Source organism: Acomys minous, assembly GCF_964271855.1.
Source record: "Acomys minous genome assembly, chromosome: 7".
In the NCBI taxonomy this organism is placed as follows: domain Eukaryota; kingdom Metazoa; phylum Chordata; class Mammalia; order Rodentia; family Muridae; genus Acomys; species Acomys minous.
This window is the reverse complement of record NC_140488.1, coordinates 24675050-24692171: the sequence shown is the minus strand read 5'-3', so window position 1 is coordinate 24692171 and position 17122 is coordinate 24675050. Positions and strand designations below refer to the sequence as shown.

At 38.2% G+C, this 17122-nt stretch overlaps 1 protein-coding gene across 7 annotated transcripts in view; it reads right to left on the bottom strand.

Annotated features, from left to right (window-relative positions):
* ENOX2 (ecto-NOX disulfide-thiol exchanger 2) overlaps window positions 1-17122 on the bottom strand; it is a 299360-nt gene that overhangs the window by 269954 nt on the left and 12284 nt on the right. For 3 of the 7 annotated variants that reach the window (XM_084788928.1, XM_084788931.1, XM_084788930.1), the window contains one exon: window positions 12120-12213. The exons of 3 other annotated variants lie outside the window; for them this stretch is intronic. In XM_084788928.1, the coding sequence (XP_084645054.1) occupies window positions 12120-12141 (22 nt within the window). In that variant the 5' untranslated portion in view covers window positions 12142-12213. The remainder of the gene's footprint in view (window positions 1-12119; window positions 12214-17122) is intronic. One more of the 7 variants, XM_084788929.1, reaches the window with a different exon arrangement.

Sequence of the window (17122 nt, the reverse complement as noted above, 5' to 3'; positions counted from 1 at the left end):
ACAAACCAGCATTAAGTACTTCATTAGATTGGTCAGAGGGAGTGAACATATGTAGCAGGTAGTAAGTAGTGCTGCCTTATTATAGCTTACTGACAACTAAGGTATGCACAAAAAACATCTATGAAACATTTTAAGTGGAAAAGGGGGAATATGGAAATATATAGGGAAGATAGAACAAAAAAGTAGGTTAGTGAATCTATTCTTCAACTTAATGCCTCAATTGTCACTCATGGGGTTATTTTTAATTCACTGGTATAGAATTTTGTATATAGATACAAAATAAGTTTAATTCTAGATACAGTGGTCTAGAATTAAAATGTAAGATTATTCTTCACACACCTTATATATATTTCCACTCTAATATGAGTATTGTACCCATATAACTAAAATAGAATACAAGGTTTACTTCCAACACTTTCAAAGTGCTATTGCAGGCTGTTTAGGATAAATAAGTTATACAAATTAATTGTTAGTTGATCAAACCATGGCCATATCAATTACTAGTCTATTTTTATCACAAGAATATATATCTTAGGTATAACAGACAGATATGATTCTATAGAAAGATAAGGCAAAATAGTTAGATGAGGTCTTCAAAAACCTCAGAGACATATAGAATATGGCATTTTAAATGTTTTTAATATTTTAAAGATTCACTGACAATGAGACAGGTTAACTCCTGGCAACACTCAGCCTACCACAAAGAGGATGATGAGCATCAAAGAACCTCCTTACGGAGATGGCCTCAAATGTGGCAAATCAGCCACTGGGGAAAAATTCCTTGTTTCTACCACAGACAGAATTCTGCCTAAAAATGGGAAGCTTGGATGAAGGCAGAGTCAATGGCCAAAGTCTGCCAAGACTGAGTAAGCAAGTCCTCAATATTTCCTGCCTCACAAATGTGTCTGTCAGATATATTGTGCCAGAAGGCTGAAGACTATGCTCCAACAGTATAGAGTTTTGGGTGACTATTCAGGTAGCAAACAGTCTCTGTCATCTTCTCATTTGGAAAGCTGCTAACCTGCACTTCCTGTTTACTCAGGTAATCTAGTTTATTCCTTCTCAAGTCTCTGATGGAGTTGAAGACCAGATAGCGTAGTTTTACAGTGAAGCTTAGTTGTTTAGGGGTTACAGTGTTTTTAGGTCTGGAGAGATGTTTTAAGTTGGTAATGACAAGATGTGACGGAGATTGATTTACATTCAGAATTTTAGACTCACCAAGATAGGAAAGATGTTTTCTTCAAGGCTGCCAAATACAAATAGCCAAAACACTAAGAATGTAACATTTATATAATTCCTGGTTGTGTCATGGTTCTTCTTGCTGTAGGTAGTTTATTGTATATATGTGTGATAACATAAATGTATAAAAAATAAAAATATTTAATTAAAAAATCCCTTACTCAAGTGAAACTCAAATTTGGTTTCAGAATTTTATGATAGAAACTTTGTGATCAAATAATAAATTTATTATATAAAATTTTTTTTCTTTAAATGGAAAACATTTGCAGTGAAATTGTACTCACTGTCAACTCAGAAGTTCATGCCTTGGAACTGTGTTCTAATGTTCTGACATAGCCCTTCTCTTACTTCCAGTAAAAGATCCCTGTGGGGAATGTCCAAGAAGGGCATTGCCTTAGATCATATTTCACGCTAGAGTGAGGATCTTCTCTACAGTTTATCTCTACAAGAGGCCAGCCCAAAAAAAAAAATGTTCTGCAGAATTTGTTGCTGGGTTAGTATTCTTTTCATTTTAAATAGATGCATTTTTTTCAGATTTTAATTGATAAATTGAAATAAAAGATACACACTTTAATGTTCAACACATTGTAAAATGTTTTTTAAAAGAATAAGCATATTTAGCTCCTCAAGCATTTATTACTTCTCTGTGTAAAATGAATTCCCAGTATTTTCTTGTAACTGTATTTGACACATACAGAGCAAGACTTATATACTCTCGCTATCACAGAAAGCACTCCCTTATGTATGAGCGTCAATTCTGCTATCTTTAGTGATCTGTAAGGCTGTTCTTTAAGTGTTGGGGATAGAACCCAGGGGTGCCTATACACATGCTAGTCAAGCTCTCTACCACTGAGCTACAATGTCAGCCCCTAGATGTGAATACTTGTCTTTCTCACATCAGTCTTAAACCATTTGTTTCCCTCTTGTTAAAAGCCTTAAAAGGCCAGTAGGAAGGGTGCTCAGGGAACACTACTGAAAGAAGAAGAGGTATTATTGGAATCTCAGGCTTAGTTTACCAATGATTATATTTCTGCCCAAGATTATCCCCTTTTCTGCCAGATTGTGCTCTTTATTGATCAGACCATTCAAAATAGCCATGAGCGCCAATATTCATGAATTACTCAAGCTATCTTTATTTTATTTACTTTCTGTCCCACCATCATAAACCACTCTCCCTAGATACCTTAAGCATTTCAATTGTCTTTTTTCTATTTCAAGAATCACAGTCATAGAGAAAGCAAACCTCACCATAGGCTTATTATTATTTAAAATGAGATTCTCATACCTTGGATCTAAGAAGTTTCTGCTATGGTCATCTTGGTTATTCAAAACCATATTGGCTTTTTAAATGCTATATTATATAACATACCTCTAATATACTATGGCCTGCCACCTACAGACTTATAAAAGCATGAACCAAATTTACTTTTAGGCCTGATTGAAGTCAATTCATTTAATATTTAATAATCAAGATAAAATGTAACATATAAGCAAAAATGAAAAAAAACTTTTCCAGAATAGTAAACGTACTTCTCTGAATATTACTAGCTGTATTTCAAATATGCACTGCCACAATTACTATATATTCTACTCATTCTGTACTACAAATTGAGGTGAATTCGGGTTGAACATCTTCCACTGAATAAGCTGGGCAAATTTCTATGAGTCAGTCAAGTATATAAAGGCTGGCATTCTTTACAGCCCTTCTTCCACCTCCAAGCCCAAAGGTGACAGGGTTTAAGAAAATGCCAACCATGTTTGGTGGGAAGAGCTGGCAGTCTAGGGTAGAGTATCAGAGTGGCAATAAAAAGAATATATAAAGAAGCTAAACAAATGCTCTTTACAACCTTTCAGAGGCACTGATTGAACACATTCCAATTCTGGTTCAGTAGACAGCTAAAGCAGGGAGCATTTGCTTTACATTTTTCACTTTCACTGATAGGGGATTTTTGCAAGGGAACACCTGAATGCTGATAACCCTCTCTTCCTCCTCCTCCTCCTCCTCCTCCTCCTCCTCCTCTTCCTCCTCTTCCCATCTCTCTCTCCCCTTTCTTCTTTTTCCCTCCCCTGATGCCCCAACACATACATACAAGAAGTAGCACAACCATTCACAATTAAGTTTGAGTGAGATATCTACAAGAATACAGACTGTAAAGAATATAGGACTATAAACAAAGTTATTAATATAACAAAGTTAAATGAGAAGAACAACTAGCATTTGTTGGGACTACTGGGGGGGGGATAAGTAGCGTTTGATCAAAGAGAACTTTTTTTTTAAGTGAGAGCATGGATATCTCAATTCCTTAATATGGTTTCATTTTTTTAAGTCACTGAAAATTAGGGCTGTAGTGTGGAAGATAGGAGAGAAAAGGGGTTAAATTTTTCCTTTAGATTCAAATGTATTTTGACTTTACATACTTATCAAAACTGTAGCTGAGTTAGTCTGTTTAGTCCTCAAAACAAAAAAAATTTATTTTCTGAGTGTGGCAGGGGCATCTTGGGTAATGTTTAAAAGCTTTAAGAAGAACTAGTTTGAACTCCCCTAGGTAACCCAGTGAGGACAGATACAACAATGAATCCTGGGAATGAATGTAAATGGTACAAAAAAGGAGGAGGGGGTCTTCTGTCCACTGAAAACTGAGAGCCTACAAAGAAAGTGAGAAATGGCAAAGGACAGACTGGGAATTTCAGGATGTGCAAAATTGTTTAGCAATTGAAAAGGATACGAAGAACTGAGATCCGGGCAACAGAGGACAGGTCAAACAGGCATAATTATCACCATATAGTTTAGCAGACAGCGATACTCAAGTATACTACCATGTGGTTTCTTCCTTCCTTCTTTCCTTCCTTCCTTCCTTTCTTTCTTTCTTCTTTCTTCCTTCCTTTTCTCCTTCCTTCCTTCTTTCTTTCTTTGTAATACTATGGACTTTTGAAGCCAGCAAGAACAACTAATACACATGAGCTCACATAATAATAAAAACAGAGCATGTCTACAACAGAACATAGTATATTTCTCATTCAAAGTCTTCTAAACTTTTAATGCTATTTTAAGTAGTGAAACTATCTGGAAAGGGCATAACATGTTCAAGAAAGATTTGTCGGAGGAAGAAATGGAACCAGAAAAGTAGTGAGTCATGAGTGTCTGAAGGGTGGAATAATCTAACAGAAGAAAGTAAAAGGGTCTATTAGAGCTAAAATCCATGATCTAAGCAGTGAAGCTAGGAGCTCTTTCTTCTGATTAACTATACTTTAGCTTAGAAATCAAGGCTCAACGGCACCCAATATGATGAGAAAAACAGTACTGATGAGAAATGCAGAGTGTAGCTCTCATTTAAATTTAATTGAGATCATAATTTGCTAAATCACTTCTGAGAATAACTCATTTTAGGCCATGTTTAAATTTTAAATTATCCATAAAAAGAAATGCAATTTCCTATATGTCAAAGGAACCAATGTCCCTGTTTGATTTCCCATTGATACAATCATCACTGGCACCATCACCAGAGACTTTCCAGTTGCACTCCTAATACTATATCCAATAGCTAAAAGCCAAAAAAATAAGGCATCCAGTTGAAACAGCTATCTTTCCAAGCTCACTAGCTACACGATGCTAGTGAGCTGGGCTAGAAAGAGATGGATCAGAATATTTTATCATCATAGACGAATTTTTCAGATAGCACTGGGTTAGCTATCAGAAGGCTGAGGCTTGCAATCACAGAAACAAAAATCAAACCACTCAATTACAGGTTTAAATAGTGTAATTAGTATTCATATCCATAGAGAATACAGATCTGCTCTTAACATTTTATGTTTTACTTTGAGAATGGTTATGAAAAGTCAATTTGCAGAGGAACCATTTGAGGGGTTTTATTAAATAGTTATTACTAAAAGAATGATTGTGCAGCTCTAGATCCAGGAATGTGCATTTAAAACATATTCTAGATAATGTTGTCACAGGTAGTCCTAAACTACCTTTTGAAAAACGTTGTGATTATGCATCAAATTGTTCCAACTGATTTTCTCAACTGATGAACTGATAAAGAAAATCTGGTACACACATATAATGTGATACTATTCAACCACAAACAAGAAGAAATTCTGTCATTTCCAATAATATGGATGAAAATGATGATTGTTCCTTTTGTTAAGCATAAAAATCCAAACGCAGAAAACAAGTGCTACATAATTCCACTTATATGTGGAACCTAAAATAGTTCATCTAACTGGAGTTTAGAATGGAATGTTGGTTACCAGAGGCTTCGAGGAAGAGCGGAGGATAAGGGTTAGGGAGAGAGTTCATTAGTGAGTGCTAAGTTATAAGGAGGATAAAGACACTTGGTGTATTATTGTATAATAAAGAAGCTAAAGGTAACAACTATGTGTAATATTATTAAAATGTCTGGAGTGAACAAAATTGAAGGAGTTTTCACCAGAAAGAAATGATAAATGAGCCAGGCATGGTGACTAAACCTGGAATCCCAACACTTAGGGGGCTGACACAGGAAAATGAGATAGAAGTCACTCTGGATGAAACAGCAAGTTACAGAACAACTTGGACTATATAGCAAACCACTTTGCCCTCTGCCCAAAAGGAAGTAAATGATAAATGTTTGTGGAGATAGATATAGATGTGTTAACATTAATTTACATAGCACTCCATTAGTCAGTAACACTTTTTGGCTCTTATGTTACTGACTCACATATGGGCAGTGGTGACACACCTTTAGAAATAAATGCACTTTAAATTTTAAAAGTTCTGTCTAACATAATACCATGGAGGAAACCCAATTGTCATTATATGTGTGTTTATCAATTCATATATATATATATATGTGTGTGTGTGTATTATATATATATATACACACTGATTTATTTTCTTGAGTTTATATATATATATATATATATATATATATTAATGTATATACATAGTACAAAGACTTTTCTCTATATAAAATTACAAAGGGTTCTCCAAAGGCAAAGGAAATATTCAAGATACAGTATATCTGTGCAAAGATTAAGTATAGAGAAGAAAAAAAATCCAATGGTAGGAACAAATCTGATGACTAGAATATTCCAGAATATCTGTACAAAGCAGAAGCATCTATCTACCCATAACATCTACCTTTATAACCAAGCGTTCTGGAACTCTTGGCTCTGGGATCATTCTGAAACTTGAGCTAATAGGAGAGGGGGAAACGCTGGTAGAGCTGCAGATGGCCTAATATTATACGTCAATGCTTATGTGTGAGACACTAGACTGTGTGCTAAGAGATGGGTAAAAATACAGCTAATACTTCAAGAACTTGGTCTACCAGGAGAAAACAGAGCAAAGATGAGTATTATAATACAATAGCAGGTGTGATTTGAGCTAAATCTTAACTGTCAAGTGATTCTAACGTTGTTAGTGAAAGGCGGTCATTTAAATGTAGAAGCAGTATGGAAGAAGCACAATAGCTTTAAAACCCGGGGTGTACCAGGTGACCTAGAATTAGTCTAATTCATAACCAAATAGAGTATACAGAGAGTCATATGGTGCTGCTTCAGGGTATAAAAGCATTCTGGGCCTGGTGTGCTGGCGCAGGCCTTTAATCCCAGCACTCCAGCACTCGGGAGGCAGAGGCAGGTGGATCGCTGTGAGTTCGAGGCCAGCCTGGTCTACAAGGCAAGTCTAGGACAGCTAAGGCTACACAGAGAAACCCTGTCTTGAAAAAGAAAAAAAGGCATTCTGGGAGGCTGGGATGTGACTAAAGATTATCTGAAATGCCTCCTTGGTTAAAAAAAGAAAAAAGAAAAAGAAAAATTCTTAGGTCAAACTTTTTGAGAAGCAAAGTGATAGTATAAGATCTGCGATCACGGAAACTCTATAATATCTGGGCACAAAAGGGAGCGGGCAGGTAGGAGGAGCTGAGATGGTGTGCTATGACTGATCATTTGGTTGCATGGAAGAAAAACCAGACTCTACTTGGCAATGGTTCTTGTTTGCAAAAAGTAAATATCAAGAGAAAAGCAACCGAATATAAGTGATTTTTTAAAAACAAAGCTGAAAATCTTAAAAAAGAGCATGAACAGTGACAACATTTAGAAACTGCTGGAAATTCAGAGATCCTTTGTGACTCTGTCAATAAAGAGTATCTGTGGCAGGGATCAAAAAGAAAGTAAAAAAGAAGTTTTCAATGGGCTGCTGAGCAGATGGCTCTACACTGCCTAGGCCTTCTGAAGTCATGGGCAATTGAATACCAGCTTTTGAGTGCATATTAGTGCACACATAGCTTCTTCAATGAAGTACACTTAGAGTCCCCATATATTGCATATGGTTAAGAATGTGGGTTCTGGGCCAAACTTCCAGTGATCAAATCTTGAGGCTATATGACATGTATATGGTGGTGCCTACTTGATAAACCCTGTATTTGAGAGTGGAGGAAGCAGGAGGATAGTAAGATCTAGGTTAGTCTGTGGTACATAAAACATTGAGACAATGTCTCAAACAACAGCAATTAAACAAACAAACAAACAAACAAACGAAAACAAAACAAAATCCCTCAATTCTGATGTCTAGTAATGTTAAAACCTGCTAAGCAGGTTACCTAAAAGTCTGTGCTGGGTTACATTCAATTGCGTTGTTAGCCAAAGAGGTCCCATGGAAATTCCCAAACAACCCAAGTGAAGAAAAATGAAAAAGAAAAAAAAGGCAGTTTTTTAAACATTTAAATGGAAATACTGCTATCTACCTAATAGACATATTATGAAGGTTTATGACTGGTCCCATACATACAAAGTATTCATTTAAAACAATGGCCTGATACACAGTAAGCATTCAATAGATTTTAGCTATTATGTATATACATGCCTGGAGAACCCACAGTTAACTGTATTATACAGTCACCCTCAAAGGCATGAGTGCAATGTCTCTAGGATGTCATTAATACAGTTTAGCAAGCAGCCCAAGAAACATCTGTAGTATACTGTCCTACATAGGCAGCATGCCTTGGCTATTATTCCTTTAAAAAATATTTTTACTTTTTTGTGGGGGAAGGCATGTGCTGCAGGGAGTATGCGGAGGTCAAAGACAGCCTGCAGGAATAGGTGCAGCAACAGCTTCTCTCCTTCATCATGTGAGGCCCAGGATCAAACTCAAGGCACCTTCACCTCCTGAGCCATTTAGTGAGCCCTTGAGTATTATCATTAATGGGTACATTAAGTCGTGGGTTTTTAAAAAGCTACCTATCACATGCCTAAGATTCCCCAGCCCTCCATTCTGTATTCTTGACCTATTTCCCCAAATGCTGTCCTTTTAAAATTATCAGATCTCATTCATATAGTCCTCCTTCCCTTTAACCAGAGGAGTAGTATTTTACTTTACTTTAATATGTATTAAAGACATAATCTTGGATGAAAATAAATTCTAACCACATGGTTACTGAAGCAATACAGTCATTACCATCTTCATAAGCCATTTTTTTCAAAGTTGAATGAATGCATCATAACAATATTTGTCCTATCTCTGATTCATTTTCTTTTCTGTTGCTTTGTTTGGTCTTTGAAGAACGGTCTCATTCTGTATTGCTGGCTAACCTTGAACTTGTGGTGACTCTCCTGCCCCTGCCCTCTGCCTCTGCCTCTCTGCCTCTGCCTCTGCCCCTGCCCCTGCTTCTGCCCTCTGCCTCTACCTCTGCCACTGCCTCTGCCCCGCCCCTACCCCTGCTTCTGCCCTCTGCCTCTGCCCCTGCCCCCTCCCCCTGCCCCTCTGCCTCCTGCCTCTGCCTCTGCCCCTGCTTCTGCCTCTGCTTCTGCTTCTGCCTCTGCCTCTGCCTCTGCCCTCTGCCTCTGCCTCTGCCCTCTGCCTCTGCCCTCTGCCCTCTGCCCCTGCCCTCTGCCTCTGCCTCTGCCCTCTGCCTCTGCCCTCTGCCCTCTGCCCCTGCCCTCTGCCTCTGCCTCTGCCTCTGCCCTCTGTCCCTGCCTTCTGCCTCTGCCTTTGGAGTGCTAAGAATACTGGCATGTGCGGTGGCAGTGATTCATTTCCTTAATAACACTGATGTATACTGCCAAATGTAGGAAAATTGTGTGTGGCATGAGCACACGGTCATTTCCTCAGTACACGGGATCTCCAATAAGCTCACATAAGAATGGCCCCTTCAACAATGTTAGAGGTTTTTCATTTATATTATCTTATTTTATTTTTTGTTCTTCAAGACAGGGTTTCTCTGTGTATCCCTGGCTGTACTGGAACTTGCTTTATAGACCAGGCTGGCCTTGAACTCAGGGATCTGCCTGTCTCTGCCTCCTTGAGTGCTAGAATAAAGGTGTGTGCCATCACCATGCAGCATCCTGAATAAGTTTTAAAGAAAAGTTTGATCCGAAAGCTAGAGCTAGTGTGAACTACTCAATGTCTGGATCCCACTGCTGAATTTCTAACACAACTTTAACAGGCATTCCTTCTTTGTTGGTACACACAGTATGACTTTACATCAAATGAGCGAATCAAAAAAATCTATTTGAGAATTTTAAAAAGATGGGAAGACTGATGAGAGAGGAGTGAAGAGGGAGTGGGAGGGAGAGAAGGAGAATAAGCTATATTTTTTTCTGTTATCTGTATAAAATATTCTAATTTCCAAAACTGAATAACAGTTCACATTCATAGCTAGGATATTTTAAGATACATGCACACTTATGAAAACCATTTTATAAGCCCACTGAACAAAATATTATAACAAATTACTACATTAGATGGAAAATATCTTCTATTAACCTTTAAATTAGACAAAAATTTGTTACCTCAAAATTTCAAATTTTCCATTCATTCATATTGGTACATAAATTCATCAAACACTAGTATATTATCAAAGAATATATTGTTTCTGTAAATAATTGAACACAGTCTTCTTAATTAGTAGCATAAGTCCAATTTACCTGGGACCCATCATCTGAGCGCTAATGTGGTATAAAGGAGAATAAATAAACATGGATTTTTTTTTTAAACCTATGAGTTCAGGGTCTGCCACTCAGTAGGTGTAAGACTTCTGTACTCTTGAGTCTTAGGCTCAGGCTAGCTCTTATTCTCTAAGTCTGTGTTCTTACCTGTAAAATACATATGTGGCTACTGTTGCCACATAAGACAGCTATGAGCTGAAACTGAGAGCATGAGTAAGATCATGGCAGAAATGTTTTACACATCCACTGTGACCCAGCAACTGTATTCCAATTATAACTTTAATAGAATAAAACCATTAAAGAATTAAACATATCCATTACTAACACACAAATAAAATGCAGCTATTAAGGCCACCTGCTTGAATTTGAGATTATTCATGTGTGCACTTGAACTGAGAGATGGCAAGGGGACGGCACCAATTTTTTTAATGTAAACATTGTATTCACACAGAGAAGGGCTTCCACATACAGTAATTCCAGAAGCATAGCAAAGTCCTGTATTTTTCACTGTCAGACATCTAATCTGGTATCACCAGCATACAAGAAACGTCTATGTATTGAAGAAAACAATGTTTTCTATGCAAATATATCTAATTTATAGTGAAAATGAGACATCTCTGGATTTAAACAGAGGAAAACCACCTCAGCAACTTGTCATATTAAAATATATAGATACAACTGTGTGGGAGTCACACAGGCACTGCTAATATGGAGAAAACATCTAGCAGGCACAACTTTCCAACTTAGAGAAACAAACCAACTGATAGCCAGGAAGGAAACCAAGGAAGGAAACCGAAGCCATAAATTCAAAGAAATGGGCTGCAGGGAGACTACACAAATCTGCTGTTGCTTTAATTGCAGACAATTCAATTCAGCAGCTGTTGGTCCAAGGTTCACTGTATGCTCTTCAGTGCAACCTTGAAATACTGTCACTCACTCCCTTCTCCACATCATCTGCATGCTGCCCAATTAATGAGCGAAATCAACTGTCAAGCCACACATCAAAACAGAATATGATCGGTTAGCTTTTCAGCACAGGAGCACGCTCCTTTAAGAATGAAGCAAGAATGTAGATGAGAGCCCTTGGCAATAAATGATGTGCAAAGTTACTGAACAACATGTGGCAAGAGGAACTAAGCTTCTGTTCAGCTCAGTGGGAAAGTGAAACTTTCTCCAGGTTTCTTATCTGCAAGGGTCCTTCTTGTCTAACAACTGTATAGTAAGCCTTTAGAACATCATGCGTAAGTGCCTGTGCAGAGCCCAAAAGTTCATTAGTATGCACCAATATTTTCCTGAACTCTTAAGTTCATACTTAAGAAACATTTTAGAGCCAGTGATGTGTACAATACAGTGGCTTAGGAATGGCATTTTTAGCCCTGCTGTTTCCAGCACTTTTTTGTTTCTATCAGGAGACTAACAACAATAATACATGATATTCCTCAGCCTGAGTTCAATACTGGAAGGAAAATACGTTGACATAAAAGATGTGCTCTGGAATGCTTCCCATTAGAAGTTTCCTCACTCTAAACTACATGGAAATCCATACAACCAATTAACAAATACAGCAGCTTTAAAACTCAAGAGGGGAAAAAAAACACCACTGAGAGTAGCCTTTTCCTTCCAAAACACTGTCTTGTGTACAAACACTGTAGGCATTATCACATACTACCAGTTGCAGGCATAGGACTTGAGAAATTCAATACAAGAATACGGCAGAGAAGCATGCACAATTAAGGGATCGCGACTACCAATTTAACAGAAAACCCAGATTTCACACAGCAATCTACCACTCACACAGCTAGGGATAGGCGAGTTTTATGCAGCTATTTTGTTTAGCTTATTAGAATCCCATTTGTCTTTCAGTCAGTCCAGTAGAACAGGAAGCGAAATAAGAGAAAGAAATTCACTTTGAAACCAAAGGGAAATTTCAGAGAAAATAAAACATACTATACCTGTATATTGTACCAGGAACATTGTGACACTCTTCGGGGAACTGTTTCACGTTGTATCCTACCGTGAGTTATTCTCTCCTGACCCTCTTCACTCCTCAAAAAGAAAAGCCAAAACAATCTAAGCCCCTGCTAGACACTACCCCTAACCCACCCCCCCATTGAGGGGGGGAAACCACCGCCACAATTCAGCTCCCGATCCGATGCTTCTGTTAAGCTCAGCTCCAGCCGAGCAACTGAGCTCTAGCAACGCAGCATGGGGAGGTGGAGTCTGATGCCAGTAGCACTTCCATCCACTTCACTTACACAAAAGCAGGCAGTGGAAAATCCAGGAGCCTTGAAGACAAGGGCTGGAACTGCCTTTTATGAATTGCTATTACTGCATGTGTCACCATCCATCTCCAATGACGGACACTTATAGGCTGAATTGGGAGTGGAGGGGGTGGGGTGGGGGAGGCTGGAGAGCAGGTGGAGAAGCAATTAGCAGTATGTTCATTGGAGAATTCGTTCGGGATTTCATACATCAGCGCCTAAAGAAACAGCATGCAGTTGACAAATCAGAACTTTACGATTTGCATGCCTTAAAAGAAATCTTAGCTCGCAGCTCCAAACAAAATAACACTTACCCACACTTCCAGGGTAGAGAAAGTCACCCCTGTACTTTCTCTTTCCTCTGGCTACCCTTGTTCCTGACAAAACAACATTCTGAATGAATATTTGCTCCTTTTCTCTAAAGAATTATATTTAAAGGCTGAGGGCAGAGGAAGTATAAAGAAATTAAATTCTATTGAACATGACATCTCTTAAGAAAAACATAAGAAGCTAATTATTTTAAGCCAACTTTTCATGCATACTCCCGTTCTCTGGGTGTAGCTTCCACACCTATAACCAATGGGTCATACAACTTTTGTGCATCTATTTAACACTGAAAACAAAGGCATGTCTATTTAAATATAATTAATTTGAAGTAAAGCTGAAAAACCAAGGCTATGTGCAGGACTCATTTGATAAGTGACCTTAAGCAATTACTTTATCTGGAAGTATTGGTTCTGCTCATCTGCTAAAGTGAAGCACACTTCTTTAGACTGATTTTAAATTTATCTATGAATAGAAACTGTAAGGAAGGACCTTTTCATGGAGAAAATGACACACTTAAAGGGACATATATCTAGGGGTGGGTTTCAGGGAACCCAGATTCCATTTCTACAGCTTTGTGATACCAGACAAGGAATGTAACTTCTCTGAGCCTAAGCTTCTTTATTTATTCATAGGAGACGATGGTATGTATCCTGACTGCTTCCCAAGACTATCATACAAAGCTTATGAGATAACAGAGCTAGCTCTCCTGTAAATTATCTGGTTATTATTACTGCATTATGAATCAGCTCCTGGTGAAATAACTGAAGGGAAGGTAAATAAAAAGAAAGGACCAAAATAATTTTTAAAGCATTGTTCAAGTCTTCAAATTTTAAAATTGCAATCATTGTTGGTTCTAAAGTTCCCAGAAAATTTTTTTCTTTTTTAAAATTTAATTAACTTATTCAAATTGCATCTCAATTGTTTTCCCCTCACTTGTATCCTCCCGTCAAAAGAAATGTTTTTAAATGCAACCCATAGTATAGCAGAAGTTTGCCAAAGAAAGTGGAGGAGACCCCTAATTCTCTTTCCTTCCTAGAAAGTTGCCCATTTTCATTCATAGGATCTAAGTTTATGTCCCATCCAGAACTCTAATTATTTAAAAACACACTCTCCTTTTGCTAATCTTTTTGTCTGGCTCATCTTCTATGCCCAGTATGTAAGGAAAGACTGGAGTTGATTAAGTCTAAACTCACAAGGTAAAAATCCAAAGTCATGCCTCTGAAGCTCCAAGTTGCCTTGATACTATATATACAGTGACCAGCTGGCTTATACTGGGACACAATCTTAGCACATGAAGTCCTGGGGTGGCCACACCTGGGGTACTAAATGATCCAGGCAATGTTTGGGGACCTCTGGTTCAGCCAAATCCCACATGTCCTGATTTCCATCTGTATGGTAGTTACCCAAGTGTGTGTCTGTCCACACGAGACAAATGTGAAACAGCCAAAAAAAAAAAAAAGCAGAAATATCAGATGTCAGTTCATCTTGGCCCCCTTCAGTGCCATCTGTGACTTCAAACAAGTATTTAGTCCAATTCTTGCAATAAAAAAGGAAACTTTATAATTGTTCTTTCGAATAACATTGCCATTGCTGAAAATGCCAGTTAAATATTTCTCTGAAATCTCTTTTAAATCAATGGGGAAAGTAGACAATGTGAAACACAAAGGGTTACCTGACTAATAGCTAAGACCAAAAGAGCTATTTAAAGGAGAGCGGAAGGAAAAGCTAGAGGAGATGAGAGGAAACAGGCCAGCAGGGGAAGAAAAGGGGAGAGAGTGTAAGTGGGCGTTCCTTCTAATCACACACTTGCTGGGTCATGGCAAATCCCTTTGAAGCATTGTGAATGGTACTTGTTATAACCAAAGCTGCAACCTAGCCTTCCATCTGTTATGTGGATAAACAAGAGCTTAGAAAGGGACTGGAGGTCCTAACTCCACAGCTTGCTTCCCATAGCATGCAGAAAGCCAAGCATGTAGAATACAGATCTCCAGAGGCCTCCCAGCTGCAAGTCTCCACCGTGGCCTTACCTGTGGCATGGCTGGCTGCAAAGAAAGGTGACAGCCCAACTGTGGGTTCCACAAAGGGTTTGCTGAAGCTTTAAATTGGGCACAGTAAGAACAAAATAATGGCTGTAATTCAAAATCAGGGTGTTCCACTTTTGGGCATTGGAAAGAACTTCCACAATTTCAAGTTTGAGATTCACATCCCACAAGTTCCTCAAACGTGACACACAAAGCAAAAGGGAAAGGACTGGGAAAATGATTTCTTTTGTCATCGTTCCTTCAGCCAAAATATAAGGACCCTATCTATGAGATGACTGACAGAGTATTCCAAAAGACAATGAGGTCCAGGGTAGGGGCACCTTCAGCCCACACGAGGAAGAATGGAAAACCAAGGCATCCTGATAAAAAGAAATACCAGAAACTACTGCAATGCTTCAAGTTTTAAAACCTGAACATGAATGACATCCTGGAGCTGCCCCTCAGCAGTCACTCATGAGTGGTCAAATGAGTTAGGGCCACTAGCCACGTGGGATCCCAGGGACATCTGTCAAAAACAAAAGTCCCAGTGGAAGAGCTGAAGAGGTTAAGAGCACTGGCTGTTCTTCCAATGATTCTGAGTTCAATTCCCAGCGAACACATGGTGGCTCATGACCATCTATAATGAGATCTGGTGCCCTCTTCTGGCGCAGGCAGAATACTGTATAAATAAGTAAACAAATCTTTTTTTTTTTTTAAGTCCCGGTAGAAGATTTAAAAGAATCAAGAACCAAACCATGAAGTTCAACAGAAAGGAACAAAAATAATTTGCTAAACTTTAAGATAAAAATGTTAATAGTGCAATAGAATTTTTAAAATGAACTAATTTGAACCACAATAAAGCTTCATGTTTTCTGAATCAATCACACTTTGCCAAAACCGTGACAGAACAAAATGTTCAAGTTTCTATAAAGAGCAGACCTTAAGGGATGATTTAGTTGCTCGAAAGCTCCCAAAGGAAGAAAAAAAAATCAGAAGACTGGACTCTGCTGTATATTTATTTGTTTATTTGTTTATTTATTTATTACCTAGTTGACCTTGCTCAAGTCACTTTTGTTCTGTTAGCCTCGCCTTGCTGGCTTTGAAGTGGCTGTGCTGAGATTGCCAGTATCCCAAGCTTAATAGTTGTTGCCAACTGCAAAAATTAGTCTAGTGAAAAAATTAAATGACATCACAATTTGGCCCTGAAAGCTAAGAAGCAGAGACACTCACTCATCACAACCCCCCCCACACTGTCTTATTCTTCTCTCATACATTACATTCCAACTGCAGTTTCTCCTTTCTCCTCTCCTACCAGACCCCCCTCCACCCTCCACCTCCAGTCTCACCCAAATCCACTCCTCCTCTGTTTCCCTTCGGGAAAGAGCAGAACTCTCAGGGATAATCATCAAACAAAGCATAAGAAGTTATAATAAGCCTAGGCACAAACCCTAATATCAAGGTTGGACAAGGCAACCCAGTAGGTGGAAAAGGGTCCTAAGAGCAGACAAAAGAGTCCGAGACAGCCCCCATACCCACTGTTGGGAGTCACACAAGAATATTAAACTACACAACCCATCAATAATTCCTCAGTGCCCACCCTGATCTCTTGCTTATTTTGAAATATTTTGCATGAGAGTCAACAGCTAATCTTGTTCAGATTTTTAAAAAAATTAAGTCTTGTTTAAAAAGATATCTAATTGCAAAAATTTTTATGAATACTTTGTCATCCTCAAGTGAAAGTTATAGGTGAACAGTTTGGTTCCTACAAAAATAACCTACAATATGGTGATCACCTATTATATGCTAGACATGGCATTGTATTTGACATAACTGCATTAGTCAGTCCCCACAATACAGTGTTGTTTAGGTATTATGTACATTTTCCAAGCAAGAAAACTGGCCAACTTATGTTAAATGACTGCTTCTTCACTCAACTATTATGATAAGATTGAGATTTGAACTCAAGCAACGAGACTCTATTACTACACCAACATCTTAATGATTAAGGGATACTTCCTAATTCAGTCATACAACTGAAATTGCTTATCACATGCTGAACTCATCAAGTAAAGGTAGTCTTCTTTTGTCTTTTTAAACCATTGTTTATTGTCCAGTGTATGTGTGCATGACTGTATGTGTATGTGTGCATGCATGTTATATGAAAATAAATATCATGGTGCATGTAGGGATCAGAGGAAGTTAGTTCTCTCATTCCACATTGTGGGTTCAGGTCATCAGGATTGGCATTAAGCCATCTCTCTGGTCCCTTGGTTTGCTGTTGTTTGTTAATTGTTGTTTTTAAACGTCATCAGATAATGTAGTGTAATGTTTGAGCTCTTCAGTCAG